The sequence below is a fragment of the Setaria viridis genome, chromosome 2 (assembly GCF_005286985.2).
Source record: "Setaria viridis chromosome 2, Setaria_viridis_v4.0, whole genome shotgun sequence".
NCBI classification, from domain to species: Eukaryota; Viridiplantae; Streptophyta; class Magnoliopsida; order Poales; family Poaceae; genus Setaria; species Setaria viridis.
In genome coordinates, this window is record NC_048264.2 from 7,104,405 (window position 1) to 7,131,778 (window position 27,374).

Genomic DNA, 27,374 nt, shown 5'->3' on the forward strand with positions numbered 1-27,374 from the left:
TGATCTGAGCTGATAACACATCAACCTGAGTCATCAGCTGCTACTGCTACTGTATGGTATTATAACGTGGCTGGCTCCGCTTCCTTAACCATCGTCCGATCCTAGCAATCATGCATTATCTCGTGGCTTCTCGAAGCATCCCCACCTTTCTTCTCTGCTTCCTGCCACACAGATATCTTTGTCATATGTAACATGTACGGCTCCTAGAATCCATGATGCAGAGATTAACCAGCAGAGGTGATGCAAAGCCGATCGAAGGCAAACTTGGATTGGATTTCGAAGACTTGGAGACCATCGTCGCCGGGTTTGGTGGCCGTGGAAAGGCAGGTAGCATACACCTAGCTCGTAAATTACTTCTTTCATCCCAAATTGCATATCATTTTAGGTGTTCAATAAGATAATAGATGGATTAGCTTAGTGGATCCATATAGTGAGATAGTGTCGTTGTCGAGATCAGCCGATCAAGACTTAGACTAGTAAATTTTTTTTATGCGCGTAAGCCTCAGGTGGTTGCGTGGGAGACACAGGTTTAGACTGGTTCGGGCAAAGGAAGCCCTACGTCCAGTATCGAGGATGTTCGTGTTGCCCACGCGGGGTTCTGTAGTAGGGGTTACAGGTTGACGAGAGAGGGACTGGTCCCAAGTCTCTTTAGTGCTTGCGCTCTCAGGAAGCGTTGTTGTGTGCTATGGCTTGTGGGAGCAGAGGCCCCTCCCCCCTCCGGCCTTGGGTTCCGCCTTTTATATCGCAAGGCGGTGGCCGGAGTCACAGTTGGGATCGGGTAAAGAGGACTGTAAAGAGTAAAAGCGTAGAACGGTAAAAAGTACGGCAGGAAGGAGGAGCAAGATCCTAGGCGTCCGATGCCTCTGCTGGCCCTGGGCAAGCGCCGGCGCGCATGCCGGAGGGGGAGGTCGCCATATGCCAAGTGTTGTTGCTCCCTACAGATAGCTCCTTCGATACTCGTAGGCGTCAGATCATGATGAGAGCGTTCCGTCGTTATCCCAGCATCTGTTAGGGAGGACAGTGGATGCTGTTGCTCAGGCGATGGCTGCCGGAGGGAGGGCGTCACATCCTTGCAGTGCGGGACTCGAGGGCGCGCGGGGCCCGAGGACAGGCCGGTCGCTCCTTTGCTCCGGCCGGCGCAGGCCATGAGTACCCTGCGGCGAATGGGAGTCGGCCGCCGGCACTGTTGCCTGCACAGAGCGGTCGTGCACGGGTACTTGTGTCGGGTTGCGTGAGGAGCGCGGTCGACTTTCCCTCCGCCAGGCCTGCGGCGCATTTACGACGAGGCCGACGGGGGGACCCACAGGATTTTGTCTGTCTTGCCCATCTGGACCGTATCCGAGGGGGATCCCTACCCCGGGGGCCCCAGCGCGCCCGACCCTTTTGCTTGGGGTCGGACGAGGCGGAACTCCGTGGCGAGGGGTCGGGCGCCCCCCGACCCCGGGGTCGCAGTCGGGCGAGGCGGAAACTTTGCGGAGGGGGGTCGGATGTTCCCGATCCTGGCGTCTTGGTCGGGCGAGGCGGAGCTTTGATCACGTCTGGGTGGGCCCGGGCCTCCGTGTCTGCTTCCTTAAGTGATGTCTTAGGGGATCGTTAATATTTCCCCCCAACAGATAGGTCCTTAGAAGAGTGAAAAAAACAATCATGTCTAATGGCTGCCTTATGGGCTTTGGAACATTGACAAGACTTTGCTCCATCATGACTAGTTAGATCATCATTATTGGGGGTTGGGTGGAGGTGGAGGGGGCATCCATCGTATCTCTCGTCTATGTCATTAGTAAAGGTTATTATATAGTAAATCAATAGATCTGCACAATCAGAACTAATTTAATAAATAAATTATAATTTATTGTTAAGAAATTTGTATACGTACTCTGAATTGGTGGTCAGTTATACGCTTGGGATCTACAAAATCATGGATGAACTCACATACGTAGTATCCGCATAAATTATTTCCTGGATTCCATCTCAAACACTATATATATGGCAAGAGAAGTTATAAAATATTTGTTATGTTCAAGGAAGTGTCATGAGATGTAGAAATTCAATACACACCGGGAATTCAGACTTGAAATCAAGTTCCTCCTTTAATTCACTTGCGTGATGTTGCCGAAGCATCGCTCTCTCCCACGTGCTCATTTTTTTGGCTTATGATGAGGGCCAGCTATGGTTTTCCCCTTGTTGCGAGAGGAACGACGATCGTCCCCACCATCACCACTACCTCCAGCAGCAGTAGCCATCTCTATGTACTACAATTTATTTAGCTCATATTTGCAAATAACTAAACTATGAACAAATTATATTTTTTCCCACAATTTATTTAGCTCAAACATAATATATAAATGAAAAGTTTCTCCATTGTAGCTTATTCTAAAAATGACTCATTACGCACCTCTATTTCATCCTGTTATCTATATGTAGCACAATTTATCTCGCTCATATTTGCGAATGACTAAAATATAAACAAATTATATTTTTCCCCATAAGTTATTTAGCTCGTATTTGTAAAGGACTAAACTATGAAATTATTCCTCTAATCTCATATCAATTTCTTTTTACTAATACGAAATATAGGATCCAAAAAATTGTAGCTTATTCTAACAATCACAAATATGAGATCTAAGTAACACATGCATATAAATGAAAATTTTCTTCATTGTACCATATTCTAAAAATCATAAATTACTCTAGCTCTAAAGTATAAAATTTAGTATACTAACCATGTATTTAACCATGTATTAAGGGAGGATGAAGTTTCTAACCTTTAGAACACTTGAATGAGTGAAATCCTCACGAAATGGTCAAAAATCCGGCAACACCTTCCCTATTTCGCCACGAATGGATGAAGCCTGAGCTAGAGGAAATGGCTCGGGCAGGAGGAAGAAGATGCCTGATTTATAGGAGGGAAGTTAGTACAGGTTGGGAGCTCCAACGGGTACTAAAGGTCACCTATTAGTACCGGGTGGCACCCAGTACTAATGGGTGACCTTTAATTTCGGTTGAAGCTCCCAACCGGTATTAAAGGGGATCATGGGAGACTTCTAAGGAACTAGCTGTCAGACCCGATACTCGTCAAAAGCTGGTTAGCTAGGACTGATGCGGTCACGTACACCACTCGCCTCTGTCCTGTGCCACCTGATACTAATAGGTAACCTTTAGTATCCTTTGGAACTTCCAACCGGTACTGAAGATCACGGGACGCTCCTGGGAAACTAGTGATACTAATGCTCGTCAAAAACCAACCGGTTAGCTAGGACCGATGCGGTCACGTACGCCACCCGCCTCTGTCCTGTAGCTCTCGCTATGGTCCAGTGGATGGGCAGCACGGTGATCCATGTGCATTTTGTCTCGCTCCTCCACCTCTGCAGACTGCAGTGGTACTTGGTACGTACGTTGCACCAGCAGTGACCAGTTGGTAGATCAATAATCAATCAGTCAATCATTGGACCAGATTCCACGGCCGTCAGCCGAAGCTAGGAACTGTAGGAGCCGGCCGGCCTGCCGCCGGCGGCCACAAGCTAGGTGCCGTAGGCGAGCAACTATGCACGCATGCGTGGAAGATTGAAGGAGTTAAGGAAGCGGCCGGCCGGCCGGTCGGACTTGCCGCCGGCCGGTTTTCCATCACCACTCCACAGCCGCCGCGCGCACACCGGCCGACGCAACAAACTTTCCAGGCCTGCCTTTTCTCGCGCCGTCACACCAAGACACACCGGCACGGTCCAAAATGCTCGTAGATTCTGTGGCACACGTAATGCACGCGTGGAAACACTGTGCTATATACGACGCTTTAATTTGCTGCTTTTTTTTTTTGATAAAAAACATTTTACTGCTTGGATTTAGGCTAAGTTTGGGGGCCTGTTCGCTTCAGCTTATAAGCCGGCTGAAAAGCTGAAACGGCTGATTTGTTGTGAGAGAAAAATACTGTTTGGTGGCTGATAAGCCGACTGAATAAGCTGAAGCGAACAGACCGTGGAACGCTAGCTTATGGAACAGGTGTAGGCGTGCTTAGCGCAGTGACGTCAGTGAGGCGGTGACTAAACCACTGAAGTGGCAGCTGCTTTTGTTTTGACGACCGAGTGTGTGTGTGTGTGTGAAGATCTCTGCACGGCTGCGCTCTGCTAGGCTCCGGCGACGGCATCTCATGGAAACCGCGCGTGAATGATTGGTTGACGCGAAAGGTAAAGATCACATGGACGCGGTGATCAGATCAAGAGATGTGCAAGAAATGCGTGCATGGCTTTTTTCTCTCTCCTTTTTTTAAAGAATAATTGTGTATCCATTTCACATCATAAGATATCATCCGTAAAATTACTTATTTTCCGTAAATAGAGGATCGGAATTTTGAGGTCGAATGGTATTCCAATTGTTAAATATTGTCCAAAATACCATATATTTAAAGACGGATGTAGTAACGTGTGTGCGCTTTTAAATAAGGGCCCATTTGATTACTTTTGTATTTTTAGTGCATGTCACATCGAATGTTTAGATACTAATTAGGAATATTAAACGTAGACTATTTACAAAACTCATTACGTAAGTGGAGGCTAAACGGCGAGATGAATCTATTAAGCCTAATTAAGTCTAATTAATCCATCATTAACAAATATTTACTGTAGCAACACATTGTCAAATCATGGACTAATTAGACTTAATAGATTCGTCTCACCGTTTAGCCTCCACTTATGTAATGGATTTTATAAATAGTCTATGTTTAGTACTTTTAATTAATATCTAAACACGGGTGCTAAAAATAAGCAAAGAAATCAAACCAAGCCTAAATAAACGTAAATGGAAATGGCCGACGGCACGAAACATGATTTAGAGCAACTCCAAGAGGCTGCTAATCTTACCCCCAATACCTTTTTTAGGAAAAAAGAGAGAAAAAATGAACTCCAACAATCCACCTAAACCTTCCCTAATTTTTTAGCGACGCTAAAAAACAGGCTGCCACCGCGTATATTTTAGCGTTGGCGTTCCTCCCCCAATCCTGATTCCCGCACGCCCACGCGTCCCTTCCGATGGGTCCAATACGATGACGTGGCCTGTGTTTGAAATATTGGGGGCTATTTATTAGCGATCTGTAATATATTTTTGGGGGAAATTTTTTTTAGGAGAACCCACATAGTTTTGGGGAAGAATTTTTTAGGATACTCTTGGAGTTGCTCTTATTACGTTCTCCGCGCTCTCATCAGGGACAGAAATCATCCGGAGTACCCGCCCCCCAATAATGCATGCGATCGACTGGGACTTGCAAAAAATGATGAGCACAGTCAAGCTGTATAAGCATTGCATATCTTGCAAGCTGCAGCAGCAATCATACAGCCATGATGTTAAGTTTTTGCGCGAGAGGTCCACCCCCCAATAATTGGGTGGCGCGGCTACGTGTGCCCCGGTTGCTTGTCCTCTCTGCACATGCATCCAGGGACGTGGCGCCTATCGTGGCCGTCCATCCAGCTGCTTACAGAAGTACAGGCAATTTACAATTCGTGAACAATATCTGTTTACTTTTATTTGCAGATACTACGTACGTAGCTAAGACGAATGAAGACACAAATCGGATACGGTGCTTCTTTGGCGAGGCTCCAGCCGGAGCTCTACCCGTACGTAAAAAACGGAGCACTAGAGGAGCAGGAGGCATTTTGTATGAGAAGTGCCGCAGCTCCTTCCCATTTTAGAAGGAACCTGAGCCTCACCAAAGAGACGCGTAGATAAAAACATCAGTTACGATACGAAGAAGAATCGTGGTTAAACTCGTTGAATTTCAATCAAATCAGCATGCATGCCCTGTTTGCTTGCCGTGTGCCGCTGCTTTCGTCTATCTCTAACTTGCACGCACGTACTTTTAGCCAAAAAAAAATAAAATAAAAATAATGTACGTAGCGTTTTTGCGTGAAGACGGAGATAAACTCTGAGTTGAAGCCTCGAAACTGAGAGGAGGATATGATTGAGTTTACAAATTGATCGCAGCACGTAATTATCCAAACAGTCCAGCTCCATCATGCATGACCTGTTATGTAGGGCTGACTGATGACTCAGTTGTTATGGCATTGTGACTATTTTGCGAGATGTATGACAGGGTACGCAATGATTCATTTCATGCTCAATCATCCAGCTGCAGCTTCAAACGTTGAGCTGATCCTTGCCCGGCTAGCTGTCTCTGAACCTTGGTTTGCCGCGTTAGATTTTTTTGGTACTGGCATGCATGCGAGACGAGGTAAACCCATCTGCATGCGTCTCCAAGCAACATCCTGCGCATTTGCAGCGCGCTCACAAACGTTATTAGCTTAGTCACGAAGAAATGCCATCGGGCATCGGCAAGATACGCTAAATACCGACATTGCTTGTCGATGCCCATGACTGACCAGATCAAAGATGAAAACTATTCCCTCGCTCCGTCCCAAATTACAATTCATTTTAATTTTTCTAGATATATGTAATTTGCTATGCATCTAAATATATATTACGTCCAGATACGCAATAAAAGTTATGTGCCTAAAAAGCTAAAACGAATAGTGATTTAGAACGGAGGCAGTGGTTGGAAGAGAAAAAAAAATGAAGGAAAATATAAAGCAGCAGTCAATCAGTCAGCTATACATCAACCTGGGGAATGCAACAGCAGCCTAGGCGCTTCCCAATTAATTCCCGCGTCTTCGTACGAAAGAATTCAAGAACCGCCGGCATCCCTAGCCGTCACCTACGAACAAACAAACGATACCTCAGTTATGGAATAGGGTACCCTGTAGAATATCCTCACCGGCCGCCAAGAAATGGGAATGATGTTTTTGGGAGTATGCAGTCAACCAATCATGATTTTCAGTTCTTCTTGTAATTCTGTTAGATGGCCAAGGATTTTTTTTTTAGTCTAGTTAAGACATTTACTGAAAGCATTTGTAAGTGGCCAATATTTCCTTTGAAAATATTGGTTGATGCTTCTTGGTTGCTAAATTGTTCTAATTACCTCCAAAATAAACTGCAAAAGCACCACCCACTTGAGAAATAAAAAATTAAAGAAGAACAATAACCGTCATCAGCCGTTTTTTGTGTGTATGTATTCACATCCACAATCTGAAAACTGGATTTATAACTCCATCAAAACTTTTTCCCTCCCTTGCATTGCATGGGAAGGAATTCATGGAACCTGGACTGTACGCCGCCAAAGATGATGGAGGCCTAGCAGCTGGACCATACCATGCAACACCTAATGGTAATACCTATTCATAGTCCGGAAGAAATCCAACTCTGCCGTTTTAACCCCATCGATGCCTGCCGCGTGGCTCATGAGACCCGTCGGTGCTTTCTACTGCAAAATCGTGCTACGCCATGCGGGGTGCGGCTCGGCCCTTGGCGCGTGTCCCCCCCTGCCGTCGGCCGGTCGGGTGCATCGACCCTACGCAATACACCGCCGCGTACGCGCGCCTTGACCGTTCCTCCATTTCACCCCGCGAATTCCCCCCACCCCCTCTGCTTTTCTACCCATGACGTCACCCACGGTAAAACCACCCGCCACGTCACCCCTCCCCCCCCTGCCCCCTTCCCGGAGTATATAAACCCCTCCCCTGGCCTCCTCCCGCCAGCATCTCCCTCCTGGTCCTGGACGAGGAGAGGAGCACCACCTGTATCGTTTACTGGTGTGTACTAGTTAATTACCGTCACTAACCTAATTACCCTCCTCACGCTGTTTCTGTTCTATCGTTCCTACTCCTATACCTCCCCTTCGCTTCATCTGCAACCTCAGACAAGGTATGCCATCTCCTTCTTGTGATCTTTTTTTTTTCAAATTACTTGTAGTTCTTAGTTACATTGTTTAGCTTTCGTAATTCTGTGATCTTACTATTTGGCCACCATCTGTGTAATTGATTCATCCTCTGTCGCTGTTCTTGTTCGCATTTTGCAGAGGGTGTTCTGTTTCTGAAGTTATCTTGGGTTGATCGAGAGCAGGGGAAGGGAAGATGACGGTGACTCCGCTGATCACGGTGAGCGACGGCCGGCTGGCGGTGCGCGGCCGGACGGTGCTGACCGGCGTGCCGGACAACGTGTCGGCGGCGCACGCGGCCGGGGCGGGGCTCGTCGAGGGGGCATTCGTCGGCGCCCACGCCGGCGAGGCCAAGAGCCACCACGTCTTCACCCTCGGCACGCTCCGGGGCTGCCGGTTCCTCTGCCTCTTCCGGTTCAAGCTGTGGTGGATGACGCAGCGGATGGGCGCCTCCGGCCGGGACGTCCCGCTCGAGACCCAGTTCATGCTCGTCGAGGTGCCCCCCGCCTCCGGCGACGGCGACGACGACGCCGCCGGCGGTGACGGCAGCGAACCGGTGTACCTGGTGGTGCTGCCGCTGCTGGAGGGGCAGTTCCGGGCGGCGCTGCAGGGGAACGACCGCGACGAGCTGCAGTTCTGCATCGAGAGCGGCGACAAGGCGGTGCGGACGGACCAGGGCGCGCACGCGGTGTACCTCCACGCCGGCGACGACCCCTTCGACACCGTCGCCGCCGCCGTGAAGGCCGTGGAGAAGCACCTGAACACGTTCCACCACCGGGAGAAGAAGAAGCTGCCGTCGTTCCTCGACTGGTTCGGCTGGTGCACCTGGGACGCCTTCTACACCGACGTCACCGCCGACGGCGTCAAGCGCGGCCTCCAGAGGTACGTGCGCCTTCGAAAACTCAGCCTTTCCCCTGCAGTAAATGCCTTCATCTCCTGCTCTGTTCCTGACCGTCCCCTGCTCCTGCAGCCTGTCGGAGGGCGGCGCGCCGCCGCGGTTCCTCATCATCGACGACGGCTGGCAGCAGATCGCCTCCGAGGACAAGCCCGACCCCGGCGTCACCGTCCAGGAGGGCGCGCAGTTCGCGAGCAGGCTGACGGGGATCAAGGAGAACACCAAGTTCCAGGCCAAATCCAACGACGACTCCGGCGACGGCGAGCCGGCGGCGGCGTCGGGCGGGCTGAAGCAGCTGGTCCGGGAGGCCAAGGACGCCAACGGCGTGAAGCAGGTGTACGTGTGGCACGCCATGGCGGGGTACTGGGGCGGCGTGGCGCCGTCGCCGGGGACGGGGATGGAGCGCTACGAGCCGTCGCTGGCGTACCCCGTCCAGTCCCCGGGCGTCACGGCGAACCAGCCGGACATCGTCATGGACTCCCTCTCCGTCCTCGGGCTCGGCCTCGTCCACCCCCGCCGCGTCCGCGACTTCTACGGCGAGCTCCACTCCTACCTGGCCTCCTGCGGCGTGGACGGCGTGAAGGTGGACGTGCAGAACATCATCGAGACGGTCGGCGCGGGCCACGGCGGCCGCGTCGCCATCACCCGTGCCTACCACCGCGCGCTCGAGGCCTCCGTGTCCCGGAGCTTCCCCGACAACGGCTGCATCTCCTGCATGTGCCACAACACCGACATGCTCTACAGCTCCCGCCAGACCGCCGTCGTGCGCGCCTCCGACGACTTCTACCCTCGCGACCCGGCCTCCCACACCGTCCACGTCGCCTCCGTCGCCTACAACTCCGTCTTCCTCGGCGAGTTCATGCAGCCCGACTGGGACATGTTCCATGTCAGTAGTAGTGCCTCTGTTCTCGATCTGTTCTTGATCCGTCGATCATGTCTTCTCTTGTTTCTAATAATTCGATGGGATTTTGCAGAGCTTGCACCCGGCGGCGGAGTACCACGGAGCGGCGAGGGCGGTGGGCGGCGGGGCGATCTACGTGAGCGACAAGCCGGGGAACCACAACTTCGGTGTGCTGAGGAAGCTGGTCCTCCCCGACGGCTCCGTTCTCCGGGCGAGGCTCCCCGGCAGGCCGACTCGCGACTGCCTCTTCTCCGACCCGGCGCGCGACGGCGCGAGCATCCTCAAGGTCTGGAACGTGAACGCGTGCGGCGGCGTGGTGGGCGCCTTCAACTGCCAGGGCGCCGGGTGGTGCCGCGTCACCAAGCGCACGCGCGTGCACGACGCGGCCCCCGGGACGCTCACCGGCGCCGTGCGCGCCGCCGACGTCGACGCCATCGCGCGCGTCGCCGGGAACGGCGGCGAGGGCGGCGATGGAAGCGAGTGGGACGGCGAGGCGGCGGTGTACGCGCACCGTGCGCGGGAGCTGGTGCGGCTGCCCCGGGGCGCGGCGCTGCCGGTGACGCTGGGCCCGCTCGAGTACGAGGTGTTCCACGTGTGCCCGCTCCGGAGGGCGGCGCCGGGCGGCGCCGCGTTCGCGCCCGTCGGGCTTCTCGACATGTTCAACGCCGGCGGCGCCGTCGAGGAGTGCGCGGTGAAGGCCGACGATGCCGCAGGCACCGGCGCGACGGCCGTGGCGACGATGAGGGTGCGCGGGTGCGGGCGGTTCGGCGCGTACTGCTCGCGGAGGCCGGCGAGGTGCGTGCTGGACGCGGCGGAGGTGGAGTTCGGCTACGACGCCGACACGGGGCTCGTCACCGTCGACCTGCCCGTGCCGGAGGAGGAGATGTACCGGTGGACGCTGGAGATCGTGGTGTAGGCCGAGGCGTGACGCCGGACGCTCGTCTGATCGATCGCCGCGGCTGAGCCATTCTCAGCGGGCAGAGACGATCATCGCCATTGGTGACGTGCGCGAGAGTTGTATAATTAGTGTGGGGAGACGGGAGAGTGGAGTATGCTTTGCTATGCTAGTATCAGTATGCTGTGTTCTTGTACCCTGTGACATGAATGTTGTATTATTATACTACTGGGTAATAAAGGATGGTGCTCCTTCAATATGATTTGGGAGTGTATGAGTGTGAAGTTTATGCCCAACTCGAGACTGAGGATCGCGATAACATTCCAATTTAGGTCTCGTTCGTTTTCACTGGATTGACCCGGAATGAGGTCCATTCCGAGTGGTTTGAAGTGGCCCGGTTTGAAACCAGACTTGCATTGAAAATGTTGTTCGTTTTAGTCTGGCCTGGAATGAAAACCGGTCTGGATTGGAATCCTTCTACATTAGATGGCCCGGATTGAAACCATACCTCCTCACCCCTAGAATGAATCCTGGCCGGATTGAGTGACACGGGTGGAATCACTCAAACCGGACCTGAAAGTAATCCTGGCTGGAATCCAATCCTAGTGAAACGAAAACCGGACCTGAAAGTAATCCTGGCTGGAATCCAATCCTAGTGAAACGAATGAGGCCTTAAGCTTAGCAGGATTTCAATTTTCCAAACGCCCACGTAAAATTCAGGTACACCAACAAGATACCAAGCGCAAACTTACCAGTCCACATTCAGAGTCGCAACTCGCAACTTTTTTTTTTTTGAATAATCACAAGTCGCAACTTGGAACCGAGCAAGTGCCAAACAATCGGGCATGGAGTACTTTCAAACTGGCTACAATGCTTTGTCATCATTTCAATTCTATAGGCTGTAATAGTTTTCACGAGTACTGATCAGAAACAGTCAAAGAAAAGGAGGGATGGATCAAACATCCTAGCACGAACAGGTTTCTCATGGGCGCGACTGCAGTCGTCAAATGTTATCTAAGTTGGCACTACAAAAATATGGTTCCATAAAACTTGCACCGGGTAACGATTGGCTCATAGCGGCGCCACAGATCTTTTAGATTGCACCGGCCTCCAGGAACTTGTGCCCTCCCATGGGTTCTCTATTTGTGGTACAGGTACACAAACGAGAATATGAAGAAAGCTCCCATCTGCAAAGAGGAAGTTGTGTAAGCAGGTGATACATGGAGCTAATCTAGAACTTGGAAAGATCTACACATGCAGCCTATGATACAGTCTACACAAGTGACTTTTACTCATCTAGACGTGAAGCTGTAAAAGATGAGCGAGTGGTCAGGGAGGGAGGGAGAGGCAGTGTAGTATGGGTATGCTGAAGAACATTTTGAAGCAGATCTTACAGATGAAAATGAGGCAGTGTAGTAGGGGTATGCTGATGTTATGAACCTCTCGTACTCATTGTGCCTGTAAGGGCGTACTGGAATCTGCAGCAGACAAACATGATTATGAAATGTGAAAAGTGGCAAAAAAAAATGACTCTACAGTGCATATTGTTTGATTAAAGCAATAAAACACTGTAAAAAGAAAAGCATGCTATGAGACTAACCTGCTTTGTAAAAGACAGACCAGTGTATCCCAGCCTTTGGTACTCAACTTTGAACTGGAAAACTCCATAAACATCCGGAACTTTGAAGGATATTGAATATAAACCCTGCAACAGGAGAAAATGATAGTTTAGCCACAGTAATCTCCTAATCTCACAATTGATCTTAATACATAAAAGGTTCATAATGATGCACACCTTCTTGTCAGTCGACATAGTTTTCAAAACATAAGGACTCATCATGAAAAACTGAAGTTGAACATCATCAGCAACATATGGCTTCCAGCTTGTTCCAGACCATTCGTAGATCTCAACCGAGTATTCCTTGAGGATAATATTTATATTAGCACATTTAACTTCACAGTGCTCAATAGTCAATTCACATCAAGTAAAAAAGTTACCAGGTCATCATTAATGCGGTACATGCCAGGCTCATTTGTCTCCCCAACCTTGTGATGCTTGACATTAACTGCCTGTGAATTTGAACGTGACAAAGGTTATGCCATGCCTTTCAGAGTTTTATTTGCAAAACACCCACTGCAAAAGAAAAATACAAGGAAGCTTGAGAAGTAACGCAGCATATGACCTTCAGATGGCCCCTCTCGTGGAAAACCCATTTGCTTGTTTCTGTCACAAACTGCTCATTTCCAGCTCTCTCATACCTGTACATATATAAAAACTAGAATGAGCATGTAATGAATGATTTCCACAAAGAAGCATACAAAAAAAGGATGAGAAAAGCTATATATATTTGCTCCAGGATAAGCAGTACTTTTGCATATATCCAATAATCATTAGAATGAGCATGTAATGAATGATTTCCACAAAGAAGCATACAAAAAAAAAGGATGAGAAAAGCTATATATATTTGCTCCAGGATAAGCAGTACTTTTGCATATATCCAATAATCATTAGAATGAGCATGTAATGAAAACTAGAATGAGCATGTAATGAATGATTTCCACAAAGAAGCATACAAAAAAAAGGATGAGAAAAGCTATGTATATTTGCTCCAGGATAAAAAGTACTTTTGCATATATCCAATAATCACCCAACACCCATATTAAGCTTATTCTCAACCTATGCAACAGGCCAACAGCCTAGAGCAGCTTATAGTGCCGAAAGATCCTTTAACATCAAGTACCTCGATTACAGTTTGGGATCCCTTACAGATTTACCCCTTTATTATCAAGTAGTGCATTAAACTGATTCTTTCATCAAGCTTCTTCTCAAGGTAGCAAAGCATTAACAGAAAGCTAAATAATCACACTCCAAACTTCACAATCTAGGGACAGTATATGAAATTATAAGTAATGTGCATAATTAAATGCATTGGTCAATCCAAGCAGTAAGCTGCTTAACACAGAGACAACCCAAGCACAACAGTTCCTCAAGGTTCTCTGTTGCCTTGTCAAGAGTTAATTACAAGATAAAAACTTCAAATTTCACTTTAAGTTAGGTCTTATAGAACTTAGAAAGGCAGATCTTTTCTAACAATCATATAATGCTTGCCTCAAAAAGGATTGCATTAATTAAAAGAAATAGCATCCAAAAGTTCTTCAAATTTTTTAGCTGAAATCTATAGTCTCAACAAAAGCTTCAGAACTAAGCTAACCTCTTCTTGCTACCAGCCTTTTGAACACCAGACTTTAAGAACCTGAATAAACAGAACAACATCAGCACTTTATAGGAAGCCAGAAGAAACCTACTTTGGTGTATATGGTTGCATACCGGTTGCTAAACAGATCAAGTGATCCAGATACCAGCACCCGAGCATTATTTCTTGCCTGCAAGAAGACAGAAAAAACTTGTTAAGAGAGATTCAATGGCAGCGTAGAACTGGTAATGCATGGATGCCGGCAAGCCTATCATGCATTAATGAATACACAAGAATGAAACAATGGAATGACTAGGCACTAATACTAACAAGCAAGTAAAAAAGAAGATACCTGCATCACAGAAACCAGTGATATAGCTGACCCAGTGAGAGATGGAGGAGATGCCAACTTAGTCTTTGGGTTTGCTGAATATGCTGATGGAGAGGCAGATAGGACTTTCAGAACCTAGGAATGTCCAAAGGCAGAGGGGAGAAGGAAGGGTTATAAAAACCATAAATGTTTATATTCTACAGCAATATAGAGTTATGGATATGCAAATATCAGTGTGTAGATTTAAATTAAATTACTCACCAAGTTGTTTGATGGATTAACTGCGTGTCCAATTCCACGAAACAACACAGGAGCCTAGGAAAATGGAGAAAAATATTAAAAGGAGAAAAGATTACATGTAAGCACAGCCAAATATGCAAAAGGAAGCAATAAAAAAAACATTAGGCAAGTTTACACCATATCCTCATCAACATCCAATGTTAAGAAATGTTACGATAGCTGAGGCTACTCTAGCCCCTAAAGAACTGCAGATATAAAAGTAGCATACTACCAAATAGGAACAGACCAGATATAAGCATCTTTGGCTCTTTGCTAATACTACAAATTGGTTTAACCATGGAAAGACTATTGTAACTACTAATAGGGACAAATGTAGATGTGCCACAGGAGTATAGAACAGAAATCTGAAGACATAATGTAGCACACTTATACTGACAATGTTTCAGCAGTACAGCCTACAAGGTTGGATTTCTGAACAAAAAGCCTACTAATTGTGAATACAAAAAACATAAATGATGAGATCACCATGCGCAAAATTTAGTTCTCAATTGATAAAATCAGAACAAGATTTCAGACCAAGGTTCAACCTCAACTTAGGTCTAACTATGGTTTAATCCAATGAGCATGTCAAGGCCTAAAAGGTTGAAAGGATAGGGTAGATTTTTTTGCATCGCAGCTAACCTCAATCTTTTTAGACCCCAGTATCACATCTGACTGGATGAGATCATCGCCGGCAATCAAGGTGTGATCACCATCAACATCCGTGACAGCATAATTAATGTGGTCAACAACCATTGCCTCTGGATCCTGAAACCCATCGAAACTCGAGCCGTTAAAATCATAGGGATGGACAAACCAAGGCATCAGACAGGCAGCCACAGAAGTAGGAAACAACTTGCCTCATCAAAATCAACCCCACACTCCGTCGCAATGCCACGGATAAGATCGGAGGCAGACGAATCTGCCGCCAGGATCATATCATGGCCAGCGTCGATAAACTCTAGAACCGCATTCTGGTCCACTGATCCACCAAAACCTGGCACCAAACATAGACTAGCATTATTAGAAATTAATAGGGCTGAATCAAGAATTTCTCACATCATCTAACAGAGTTCAAGGCGTGTGCAGGCAGTCTAATCAAGCACAACTAGCACTTGGATCCCATTTTCCCACTAGGGCTAAGCGGCTGACCGCACAATTCAAATGAAATTTATGGGGCAGATAGATCCTCCAGACCCACAAATCCTACATCCGGTGTCCCGGTAGCAGCAATTTTCCACAGCAGATCACAGAATTCAACTGAGAAACACTCCACGAGCGTGGATCAGGTCAGACGAACAACCGATTCCGCACCCCAAACCTCCACTACTCCCATCGAATCCACCACCAGGACCGCCAACGCCACAGATCGGATCTCCGGGAGGCGAGAGAGATAGGAACAGAGCAAATTACGTGGGGTGGAGGGGGCGAAGAGCACGAGGCCGTCGTAGAGGTACTGTCCGTAGCGGTGGAGCGAGAGTTTGGGGTCGTCGGCGAGGCGGAAGTCGAGATCGAAGCCGCGCGCCTGGAGGGAGCCGAAGAAGGCCGAGTGCGAGGACCGCACGGCCAGGTCGTCCAGGAGGACCAGCAGGCGGCGCCCGCGGGGCCCCTCCTCGGCGGCCCCCTCCGCGGCCGCGACCGCGAGGAGGGGCGCGAGGGCGAGGGCGAGGAGGAGGAGGAGGTGCCGCGGCGTCGCCATTGCTGCGCAGATCTCGCGGTGGAAGGGGGGGTTTTGTTGGGTTTGGAGTGGCGCAGCAGCGACGGAGACGACGACGACTCTCGGGGGAGGAGGCTATAGCAGGTGCCAAGGTGGAGAGGGAGGGAGGTATGCCAGCCGTCGATTGGGGATCGAATGGCCTGGATCGAGTTCAAAGCTTTGCTGACTCAAAGTGTGCTGAGCCTGACAAGCAGGCCCACGTGAGGCAGTTAAGCATCTGTCTACTTTTTCTTTCTTTTGGGAAAGGTTTCCCCCTAACTGTGTTTTTTTTTCTTTTGAAAACTTAGAACATGGTAGAACTAATCACCTCAATCTAGACTGAGGTTTAACTGAAGTACATCACGACTTGATGCTTTAAGGTAGTTTTTTTCCTATAAAAAGGAATTGAAAAATATATTGAACTGTAGGAATACTTGAATTTTGCAACATCCTACTAAAATTAGACGAAGATGCAGAACATCTATTATACCACAATCCATTTATGGCGACGAAACCAAACCGCTAGCACTGCTTTCAGAATCAATAGAATCAAGGTTTACTGAAAGATTGCTGATAACAATGTGCAAGTATGAAAAGTGAACTGGTCTCATTGATCAATGAAACAATAGTGAATCTGTTGAACTAGCAAGCCACTAAGTCACATCAGCTTTGTCTCTATGGTTCAGGTTTACAAAAACACAAAGAAAAGGAACGGAAAAACTGCGCCGGGCAGCACAAGTGGGCATGCCAAGCTTCAATCCTCTGTTAAGAGTCACAAAGAGAACTTCCACTTCTCTCCACAATCTCCCATCACCAGGTAGTCAGTGAAACCAAAATGCTTGCTGCATGCGCAATCGGCACAAAAAGGACGGTCTTTATCTTCGAATCAGCCAGAAAGCATCTTGCTCCACGCTTTCTCTGTGGCACAATTCCAGAATTTCTATAAGAATAACCCAGGGATGGCAATGCTGAGGGGCGCTGAATGCTGAACAAGGCAGCATCTTCTCATCATCACACTAGCTCCTGCTCCTTGAAGCTGGCCAGTTTCGCGTTCTCTCTATCGCGCTTGAACACAAGGTACAGGGGGCTGTAGAACAGGACACAGACGCCGAAAGGCACAATCATCATGGTCAGTAGTCCCCTTGAGAGCGCAAACGCCCCTTCTGCAGATCCGTTCGCAAGGTTTACAGTCTTGGCATCATAGCCATATATCTTCTCAGTGACCAGGCCGACAGCAGGGGCAGCTAGGGAGGCAAAAGAGCCCTCAAATGCACGATCGAAGGCGTAGATCATGGTGCGGTGCTTGGGAGGGACCACCTCAGCAAACATGGGGTTGTTTGCAGAGGTGGCGCACCAGCTTATCGTGATTCCCATGAAGAACAGGGTGACGGCGAAGGCATACCAGTAGTCGACTGACTGGGGGATCACTGTGAGGAGGATCCATGAGAATGGGATGCCCATGAATGCACTGAACTGGGCACACATGACGCGTGCTGAATCTGGGTAGTGCTTTGACAGTCGGTCAGCTATCACCCCACCAATAAACGCTCCACTGGCACACCCAATTGCAAATAGGCTGTTGAGTGCTGCTGAACTGTTATTGTCAAAACCTAAGAGGATTCAAGGATGTTAGAATTCGATTTGAAGAGCATTGTTATCAGTTTCTGTTCAAATGTATATGATCGTTGCCCTACCGATGAGTTCAAACCACATTGTGAAGAAAACTATGGCAGTCCATGGCAATGAGCCAATTATCCCTTGCAGGACAATGATCTGGAATGTTTTCACTTTCATAACAGATCTTGTTGCCACCCAAGAGTCCTTCCAGATAGAAGGCGGAGGAAGAACATCTTTGCTGGACAAATGAAACCTGGGAGATGAGGATAATGATGTTATGTTCATATACATTCATGTATAGCGCTGTCCTGATTCCCAACTGTTAGTTTAACTCGGCTACTAGCTTACTATACAGTTTAATTGGTGCATGAAGAAATTTATTGCATATTCAGCAACCTACCAAAAGTGCCTCAATTCAGTAACATTGAAGAGATCAAGGAAAATAAATTGGTATTCTACATGGCTACATGCGGTGTAGGGTGTAGCCACAGAAGATAGGAGTTCAGACAGGAAAGGGATAAAGTAATGAAAGACATATGCATCACTAGAAGCAATCCCATCAAACAACAATTCCTACAACAAAATGAAGTACTGTGAGAGGATATTCTATCTGGCGGAATCAGGATAATATATACATAAAAATACCACCCAGTACAGCCACAAAATTATCCGGTCTTAACTTTTGCTTGGCTAGTAATGCTGATTAATGAAGCACACAGATAGGTGAGATGAAAAAATGGCCTACCTCTCATAATCATCTTCATCAAGAAGATGATTGCCAGGTATCCTTCTTGGATCAGTTGCATACAAGTAAACAAGAATTCCAATTATCAAGCTGACAAATGCGACCATCATAAATGCAACACGCCATCCTGGGAATCCCCATAAGTCTTTCCCAGCCATGATTGTTGCCAAAATACTACCACCAATACCACCTACAGCACCGATGAGGCTTAACAGACCAAATCCTGCGCCACGTGTACCGTCTTTGTAGCTATCAGCAATGAATGACTGGAGTGCTGGTATGACAATGGCAAGCCCAAGGCCGTTTACAGCTCTCCAGAATGCAACCTGCCCAAAATGCTGGCTAACAGCAACAGCCCCTGTTGATAAGGCCCAAAAGACGGTCCCTATTGCAAGCACTGTTGGCCGGTCATAGTGAAGAGCAAGGATACCTGCCAAGGGAGATGCTATTGACTTCAGAAAGTTCATTAGAAACGTGAGGTATCCCAGATCAGTAGGACCAGCGTTGAAGGCTGCACTGACTTCCTTATAAACTGCTGGAAGGAGATTCTCATCAGCACGCTCCATAATCGAAGCCAGATTGATGAGGATGAGAGATACAGAAAAACCAAGTATCTTCTTTGTTCTGCCAAAAAAAAGCAGGGTTATTCTAGATATGCAAAGTAAACTCTCTTGTACAGTTCATAACTTGATGCAATATTCTTGCCTGGATGAAAAACCGAAAAATTATTATACATAATAAGCACCACTAACTTGTTCCTGAATCTTCTGCCATTCAACTAAACTGAAATGTTTCTTTAGCATTACTGACTACTCATTGTGTGGGAACAGAGTTTGTGCAAACATAAAATTTTGTTCTGAGATGACAATGTGCCTAAATTTTCTCAGCAGTTGTCGACCTAAATCATCTTGTTTGTATCAAACACTCCTAACATTATAATGGAGTACCACGCAGTCTGAAGTGTCAACTGAAGATAGCTAACCAGAAATAACACTAGAATTGGATAGCTCCAACATGAGGGGAGCTATTTGCCTTTGCATATTTTAATTGTCATTTACAAGATACGACTCAAACAGTTAACAACTTATCAGAAATCTCCTTGTAATTTTCATTTTGTTACAGTTGACTCAAACTATGAGGTAAGGAAATGACCTCATCATTAAATTTATAGGAGCCAACTGAAACTCGTTTGGTGCATATCAAGTCATGATAGATGATAGTTAGCATTGTACACTTATTAAAAACCAATTATTAGTTCTAGTAAAGCGATGCTTTTGTCATGCTTTTCTTTTGGACGGGGTAGGTTGTCAATTATTACCACATTTATAGTGGTACTGTCTTAGTGTTAAGGCATGTACCTTACACAATAAGGTAACTAGGGCCATCGTCATAACTAATCACAATTCATGGTACAGGAAATATAAATGGTGCAAATATATGCACAAAGTAGGCTGAATAAAGTCAGGTGATTGGATTCCTGCACATAAAAATTCTAGGGCTGCCTTCACGTCATTCGCTCTCCGATTCAATAGATGACACGAGAGATTGGAAATGCTAAAATTGTGGCTGAAAGGATAGCCTTTCTATGCTAGCCATGCAACCTGGAATGATGATGATGATCATTGCAAATTTTGCGTGACAAAAAATAAGTTCAATCTTGAATTTGTCATGGTTACCCATAGGACAAAACATGGATGCTGTCCTCAAATTGGTGATTGGGTCAAGTCCTTTTTTGGGTAAATATTTTTTATTTTACCCTGTAAATAATCTACATATCTTTACACCTTTATCTACAATATATTAACCAGTAGGGATTCCCCTGTTTCCTCAAATGAGAGGAAAAAAGGACAAAGATCACAACTTTTTCAAGGAATGAAGAAGCTTGAGCGGTGATACTCTCTCCCTCTCTCTCTCTCTCCCTCTCTCTCTCTCTCTCTCTCTCTCTCTCTCTCTCTCTCTCTCTCTCTCTCTCTCTCTCTCTCTCTCTCTCTCTTAAATAACGGAAGCGTTAAGATTCTTGGAATTGACATTCCCAAACAAAAGGGAAATGTCCCCTGTTCCCTGTGTAAAAAGAAAGGTTAATGGAACAACAGAGATCACACCACCCCTCTAACAGCTCCCACCCAAAAGAAAGTGGGTATCCAGTCAACAACAACAACATGACGCTAGAAAAACCTAAAGATTTAATCTCAGATTATCTGAAGTGCGCATCGTATCCTTAAAACCCTTTTACCATATCTCAAATCGCGCCAGCAACTGCGTCTAGCTTGCTTTTCTTGCCCACCGAGAAAAAGCGAGAACTAGTGGGGCAAATGTCAACGCCCGAGCGCACGCGCGGCAAGCACTCGGTGCTGAGATCACCACGTTCCATGGGTGCCACGACGGTCAACGCACGCAGAGGGATCCGGGATCTCGGCGATGGATATCTAGCTTGCAGGGAAACTTGAAACCGAAAGAATGGCTGACTTGCTCGTGCTTCACAGTTCACACGCATCTTTTTTCCTTATTTTCTACCCATTTTTTCAATCGTAAATTTGCAGATGCTATTCAGCCAAATGTAAGTCAGAGTCTGAACGGAAACACCCGAAGCTCAATCCTCCTGCAGTCCTGCTGAACAGACAGTGTATGCATACCCAAGCAGTAGCAGCAACTTATTCACAAGAAGCTCCCAAAAGGCTAAAGATTTCCCTTTCTTTCAACCAAATCGACCAAATTCAAACATCGCTACTTGCAAGATCCCACTGCCCCGCCGTTTCTACTGAACATTGCTTCTCGAAAATTCAAACAAACTTCCACGACGCAGATGATAAACCCAGAAAATCTTGGAAGCAAATTACCCGGCCGGGAAGGAGAACGGCTGGGCTTTTCCAACGAGGAGCTCGATTCCATTACCTGGTGCTGGAGGACGGGGTGAGCGGGGAGGTGGGGGAGGAGCGCGCCCTGTGCCTCATGGCCATGGTCGGCGGGATGGGTGAGCTCGAGCGGAGCGGCGGCAACGGCGACGCGCTTCTCTTCCCGCTGTTCCTCCCTTCCTTCCTTCTCCTTGGGTGGTCGGGAGCTTGGGCTGCTGCTTTGAGCTGCGAGCTGAATCGGGCGAGGCAGAGCAGAGTGGAATGGGAGAAGACGACGCTGCAGGGGGACAGCGCTGCACGAACACGGCAGGGCTTAGCACAAGGTGGTGAGTGCTGAGTGGTGACCCTCACCCGTGAGGATTTGTCGTTTCCCTGATTTTATTTTTATTTTTCGTCAGTTTAAGTATAGTTTGAGACTCTGGATTTATTCTAATTTTTGGATAAAGTTAAACTAGAACTAGCGGTTTATAACTATACAAAGTGGAGATTTAAAACAGGCGAGGAGTTGGTATGTTCTCCTTTTGAGTTAAATGCACAGTATAACTTGTCCTAGTGTACCACTAAGGTTCATGAACTCTCAAAATCGAAATCCACCACCCTAATCTTGTTAAGTGGTTCATCGGAGGTCCTTACCTGGCATGCTGACTAGGCGTTATCTCTCTCTTACTCAAACAAATTCAGGGGTTTAAGTGGAAGATGTCATATGGAAAAGAATTATAATTAGACTTAATTTTCTTTGAGGGGTCTTTTAGCAAAAACACCATGACGAAAACAACTTAACTAGTCCAGGGTGCTAGATTTTCATTTTGAGAATTTGTGGACCTAAATAGCATAGTAGGACAAATTCAAGGGTCGCGGTGTATTTAAGTCTTCCCTTTTATGAAAAAAGGGGAGGGCCTTTTTAAGACCCCATGCTCATAATGCCCAAAATTTTTGGGAAAAAATCACGACTTTGACTTTGAGTTCGGTGCTACTTCCTTCGTTTTAAACCGTAGATTGTTTTCACTTTTCTAAATTCATAGATTTTGTTATGTATATCTATGTAGACATAGAGTATATCTTGGTGCATAGCAAAATATGAATGTAGAAAAAGTAAAATGATCTATAACTTGAGACAGAGTGAGTACAACTTGAGACAAAGTGAGTACGCACTACCTTTCTATAATGAGGATATATGAGATGTGTTTTCCCAACAAAGAGATTCATGAGATGTTTGGTTTGAGGAATACGGATACGTCGCCTTCTCATTTCTCTTTTTTTTTAGTTGGTTTGGAAAATGAACTCATTTCTTGTAAGCTTTTCCTCGTAAATGATGAGGAATTATTCCATCATACTAAACTTTATAAGATGGTTCGGTGGTTTAAGTTGCTCGTGTGTAGAGCTTGGGCAAGTATCATCGTGCGGCCCATAGAGACTTGTAATAGGAGTTAGTTATCGGTGTTTTATACCCGGTAACCTATCGAGGGGTATCCCGAGATAGTAGATTGGTTGGTGGGGGATCGTCGGATCTGGAACTCGAAGGTAAAAGTGAGGACACAAGACACAGATTTATACAGACTCAGGCTACCAGAGTAGCATAATACCCTACGTCCTATTTGGGGTATTGTATATTGCGCCTGCGCTTGGGTGTTGTTTGGTATTGAGGATTTTTGGTCATTTGTTGTGGTTTTATGAGGTCTTAACCTACCGATTTAAGAACTCCTGCCCTCCTTTATATACTCCAGGGAGCGGAATTACTTGTCAGTTATAAGGAGTCTTTAGTCACCGAGCCTTGGAATGATTAAATAATCAATCCAAGAGTCTTTAGTCTTCACGCAAGTCATCATCCGAGTTGTATTGCGACGTCCATCCCCCGAGCTTATGAGCCAGGTGAGCCATAGAAGCCACGTCAAGTAGTTATTGACGCTTAGCCGCTAAGCTTAGAAGCTAGCTGAGCTACCGAAGATATTCTGAGTAGTAATTGGCAGTTAGCCCCTAAGCTGGGAGCTAGCGGAGCCATTATAGGTATGCTGAGCGTTCCGGAGAGTCATCGCCGAAGCTTGACCTGCAAAAAGAGATGCATACATTATGTAGCATATTTGTAGAATATTGAAACTAAGTGATGACTATAATGCAAATGTTCTGTGTCATACTCTTGTTTCGGCTATATTTTTCCCGAGTAGTTAGCCTATTACGTTTAGTCTTCCAATCCCTGTTTAGCCATTGCCGCTGCGTGTGAGATATTTGTCTCGTGTACGCGTACCGGCACTGTTGCTATGAAGATCTTTATCTCGCGTCCTAGCGTTTAGGTATGACAGAAGATCCGAGGCTATCACAAATTAAGGCGTGTTTTGCTCGAGTAGATTTACAACCGCTAAGAGAAGATATTTAAAATAAGTAGTCGGCATTGCGACAAAAAAATTACATGATTGTGCGTAAAGGAGTCATTGAGACTTTTTTACCTTTTTGACAAGGAGAGCGCGTGTTGCCGCGCATAGGATTTATGCCTCGCTAGGGTGTAGCCATTGTGAGCCTCCAGCACTCACTGCACCAAATCCGTGACCGTAGTCTTCGAAATTCGATGTACCAAACCTGTTGGCGGAGCTTCCAGAACTTAGTGCACAAAACCTGTGGCTATACCTCCGTAATTCGGTGTACCAAGCCCATAGCTATCGATTAACATACCCTAGGAATAATTGGCAAAGTATAGCTCTGAAGGGTAATTTCCGTCGAGAGGCGTACAGAAATAAGTAGTCGGCACATTACCCTGCATGTAGAAAATAAGCCAGAAAAATTATATAGTAAAAAACTGATTTAGCTTGATTTGCGGACGATTGTCGACGAAGCCATGGCGGTCGTCATGAAGCCGACTAGTCGGAGTCGATTCCGACTAGTTTGTTGATCACGTGGAACCCGCCCTCAACTAGTTTGTAGTCGAAACGAGGAGTTTTAGGCGGTCATTATTGTGTCACCAAGCGCAATCATGCATGCTGAAGTCCCACGTGTATTTCTTGAGTATGTGTATCTCCTAGTGGCCTTCCTAGTATGTATATTGAAACTCTAAAAAGTAGCCTTGCACGGTCAGTACTCGAGCTGATAGTTTTCTCGATCCACGCATGAGGAGTAGATGGAATATTGTTTGGCCTTCGCTGCTTCAGTATAGGATTCAGCAACTGGAGACAATTAGCTTAAGATGCATTGTTGATGACTTTGACTCGGAAATGGAAAAATAATTCCGTCAATATTTTTCCTTCTCACGAGCGTGAAGCAATAGCGGATCATCAGCCTTGAGCGACGTACGGAATCACGGAGGATGATCAGCTATAGCAATGCGACCAATGCTGCAGCTTTTGCATGCGGACGAGCTGACAACCGATTGATCTCTCACAAACTTCTCGTATCCGCTTCGAATTGGAACTCGGCGACTTACTTCTCATCAAGTAGATTGATTTTGTAGATGAGGTCCTTCAAGCTTGCCCGATGATCTCAACGATCAACCCTACCTGGCGTGCCAGATGTCGGTATTTTATACGTGGCAACCTACCGATGAGTATCTCGAGGTAGTAGATTGGTTGGTGGGGAATCGTCTGACCTAGAATTTGAAGGTAAAAGCGAGGACACAAGATACAGATTTATACACAGATTTATACAGGTTCGGGCCGCCAGAGTAGCGTAATACCCTACGTCTTGTTTGGGGTGTTGTATATTATATCCTGCGCTTTTGTTTGATATTGAGGATTTGGTTCTCTGTTATGGTTCTATGAGGTCTTGGCCTACCGATATAGGGACCCCTTCTCTCGTTTATATACTCCAGGGGTGAGATTAGTAGTCGGATACAAGGATGAGTCCTAGTAGGATTACATTGTACGAGTCCTAGTAGGATTATTAGAGAATTCTTGTAGGAGTCTGTCTTCTTCTTTTATTGCGGGTACTGGGGATCTATCCTCGACATTAATTGAGTCTGGTTGATAGGAAGATTCCTAAAATATAGTTATATTTATGTTAGTTCTAAGTCAAATCTTGTTAACTTCAATTGTAGGTAGTAGAAAAATTATCAACATAAAAATGATGCCAATAGATTCATTATGAAACAAAATGTCCTAACATTTAAATTTTTACTTAAAATAAATTATCTTCAGAGACATTGTTGGTCGAGGATAAAAATATTTGAATGAGGACAATCACAAATATAATTATATTTTAGGACGGAGATCGTGAGAGAGTCTTTCAGCTACGGAGAAGAAAAAGGAAAGGAATATAGGCATATCGTACGTGATTAAGCACCGCCTCAGCTCCGGCTCCCTCGACATTGCAGTGTTGTACTCCCTCGGTCATAAAAAAAGTTATTTTGGAAATTTTAGAGCAAATTAATACGTAGGTTATTAATAAGACTTGTACGCCGTTTATTCGGGCGAGCAGGTACGTGCCGGCGTCACGGACTGGCGGTGACGCCATCACGCAAAGTGGGCCTCTAATGGGTTTGGGTCCATGTATCCAACAAGCGCGGGCCCACCGGATCATCCCTGGACACCGAAAGCGCGAGGGCGGGTGGGGCCCGCTCACCGCTCTCCCCCCCCGACGCGTGGGGCCCCTGGATCCATCGCAACCACGCGCCATCGCTGTACCGCACCACGAATCCACGATGCTTTGCTGCTGTCCTATACGCACGAGCACTATACGGGAAAAAAAAAAGGGTGCTCACTGACGCGAGCACGGAAAAGGAAAACGGCCAAAAGTTGGGGCCTCGTCACGGAACCGGGATTGGCTCTCGGACGGTGACGCGGACCAAAGGCCGCCGAAATGATCTGACTCGACACGGGCGGGCAGCTTGTCTTCGATGGTAACCACGGGCCCACATCACCGTCACGCACGGCCGGACGAGTGCGCAACCTTTTTTTTCTTTTTTATGAGCAGACAAGTGCTCACCCTGTGTCGTGCGCTTACGCACGGCATGGACGGATGGGCCGTTGAAAACGCTAGCTTTGCCCCTTGTACATTTTGGCAAATCATGTACAAGTTTAATGTTCCTACCAGTAGATTTAAGCAATTATTAGTGGAGCTGACCCTGGTGATCTTAGTTTTGGCTAGCTCTCCCCCTAGTTCCTCCGACCTTTGGCATGTTCGGCTGGACTTATAAGCCGGCTGAAAAGCTAAAACGGCTGATTTGTTGTGAGAGAAAAATACTGTTTGGTGGCTGATAAGCCGGCTGATAAGCTGAAGCGAACAGAGCTCTTGATTTCATGATACATGGTTGTTGTAACCTAGTACAGGAGTTAGACACAAAAAAAAAACACAACCAATCAGGAATCCTTCAAAATGATAGTACATAGTGAAGACATTGCTTTGGTACAAACACAAACGCTGACGTTCTCAAAGTTGATGCTACATCATTTTTTTAAAAAAATCCTCCTATCTAAATTATAAGTATTTATCTTTATACTCTCTCCATCCCAAATTACTATTTGTTTTGACTTTTCTAAACATAATATATATATCTAGTGTATATGTATGTAGAAAATCCAAAACGAATAGCGAATAGTAATTTAGGATGGATGGATACAAGGCAAACATTTTATGATGTTTACTAAGTTTATAATACATACATAAATATTTCCAACATGGGGTTTCATTTTTACTAAGTAATGAGTTTTCGCCGCCGGCAGAGACTTTTAGCGCGTGGCCCGCGAGCCGTAGCGTGAGCCCAAGGCCCAGTATGACTCGTTGCTCTCTGGGCGCTTCCATTCCAACTCGGCGGTGCGGGCGGGTGCGGCGCCGCGCTGTCCTCCTCTCCGACCGAGCTTCGCGCGCGGATCCCGTCGCGTCCGACTCACCCCCCACGTCCCCCGCCCACTCCCCACCCACCCACGCCCACTGACCTGTGGGCCCTCAGGCCCACCGCACCCACCGAGCACCACCTGTACCCGCCACCCCCCTACCGCCCGTCCCCGAATGGCTACTTGTCCTTACACTGGCACCACCGCCGTCGCCCGAGCTCCTACGCGCACCCCGCCACGCGCACCCAGACACGTCTCCAGAGGCCGACGCGTGGACCCTGTGCCAAAAAGTCCATCCACGTATCCAGCCTCTCGGACCCAACACTGGGCCCCACGCAGGTCTCACCAACCCTGAGCTGCCACGTCGGAGAGGCGCCGCTGCGCGCACACGGGAAGCGTACACGGGGACGCGGGCGCACCGAACCCTAGCGGCCTTGCCTTTTGCTGCCGCCCTCCCCCTCCC

The 27,374-nt window shown here is 47.2% G+C and overlaps 3 protein-coding genes across 4 annotated transcripts; 1 reads left to right on the plus strand and 2 right to left on the minus strand.

Annotated features, from left to right (window-relative positions):
* Positions 1-7,577: 7,577 nt before the first annotated feature.
* LOC117846586 (probable galactinol--sucrose galactosyltransferase 2) lies at positions 7,578-10,703 on the plus strand. Of its 2 annotated transcripts, none has more exons than XM_034727809.2 (4): positions 7,578-7,740; positions 7,895-8,635; positions 8,724-9,534; positions 9,623-10,703. In XM_034727809.2, the coding sequence occupies exons 2-4, from the start codon at positions 7,950-7,952 to the stop codon at positions 10,463-10,465; spliced, it is 2,340 nt and encodes a 779-aa protein (XP_034583700.1). In that variant the 5' UTR covers positions 7,578-7,740; positions 7,895-7,949; the 3' UTR covers positions 10,466-10,703. The 2 variants fall into 2 exon arrangements, with proteins under 2 accessions (XP_034583700.1, XP_034583701.1); XM_034727810.2 differs by having other exon boundaries at positions 7,939-8,635.
* A 603-nt stretch (positions 10,704-11,306) lies between these two features.
* Positions 11,307-16,012, minus strand: LOC117846588 (dolichyl-diphosphooligosaccharide--protein glycosyltransferase 48 kDa subunit). The gene is made up of 13 exons (XM_034727813.2): positions 15,662-16,012; positions 15,109-15,245; positions 14,891-15,016; positions 14,231-14,284; positions 13,991-14,104; positions 13,773-13,828; positions 13,657-13,698; positions 12,628-12,703; positions 12,443-12,514; positions 12,240-12,365; positions 12,045-12,149; positions 11,839-11,922; positions 11,307-11,631 (listed from the first exon to the last, which is right to left on the minus strand). The coding sequence occupies exons 1-13, from the start codon at positions 15,945-15,947 to the stop codon at positions 11,584-11,586; spliced, it is 1,326 nt and encodes a 441-aa protein (XP_034583704.1). The 5' UTR covers positions 15,948-16,012; the 3' UTR covers positions 11,307-11,583.
* Positions 16,013-16,532: 520 nt separating this feature from the next.
* Positions 16,533-21,498, minus strand: LOC117846587 (uncharacterized). Its single transcript, XM_034727812.2, has 4 exons — positions 21,199-21,498; positions 18,307-18,930; positions 17,639-17,814; positions 16,533-17,554 (listed from the first exon to the last, which is right to left on the minus strand). Exons 1-4 carry the CDS (start codon positions 21,261-21,263, stop codon positions 16,956-16,958), a joined length of 1,464 nt encoding a protein of 487 aa, XP_034583703.1. The 5' UTR covers positions 21,264-21,498; the 3' UTR covers positions 16,533-16,955.
* Between the last annotated feature and the right edge of the window lie 5,876 nt (positions 21,499-27,374).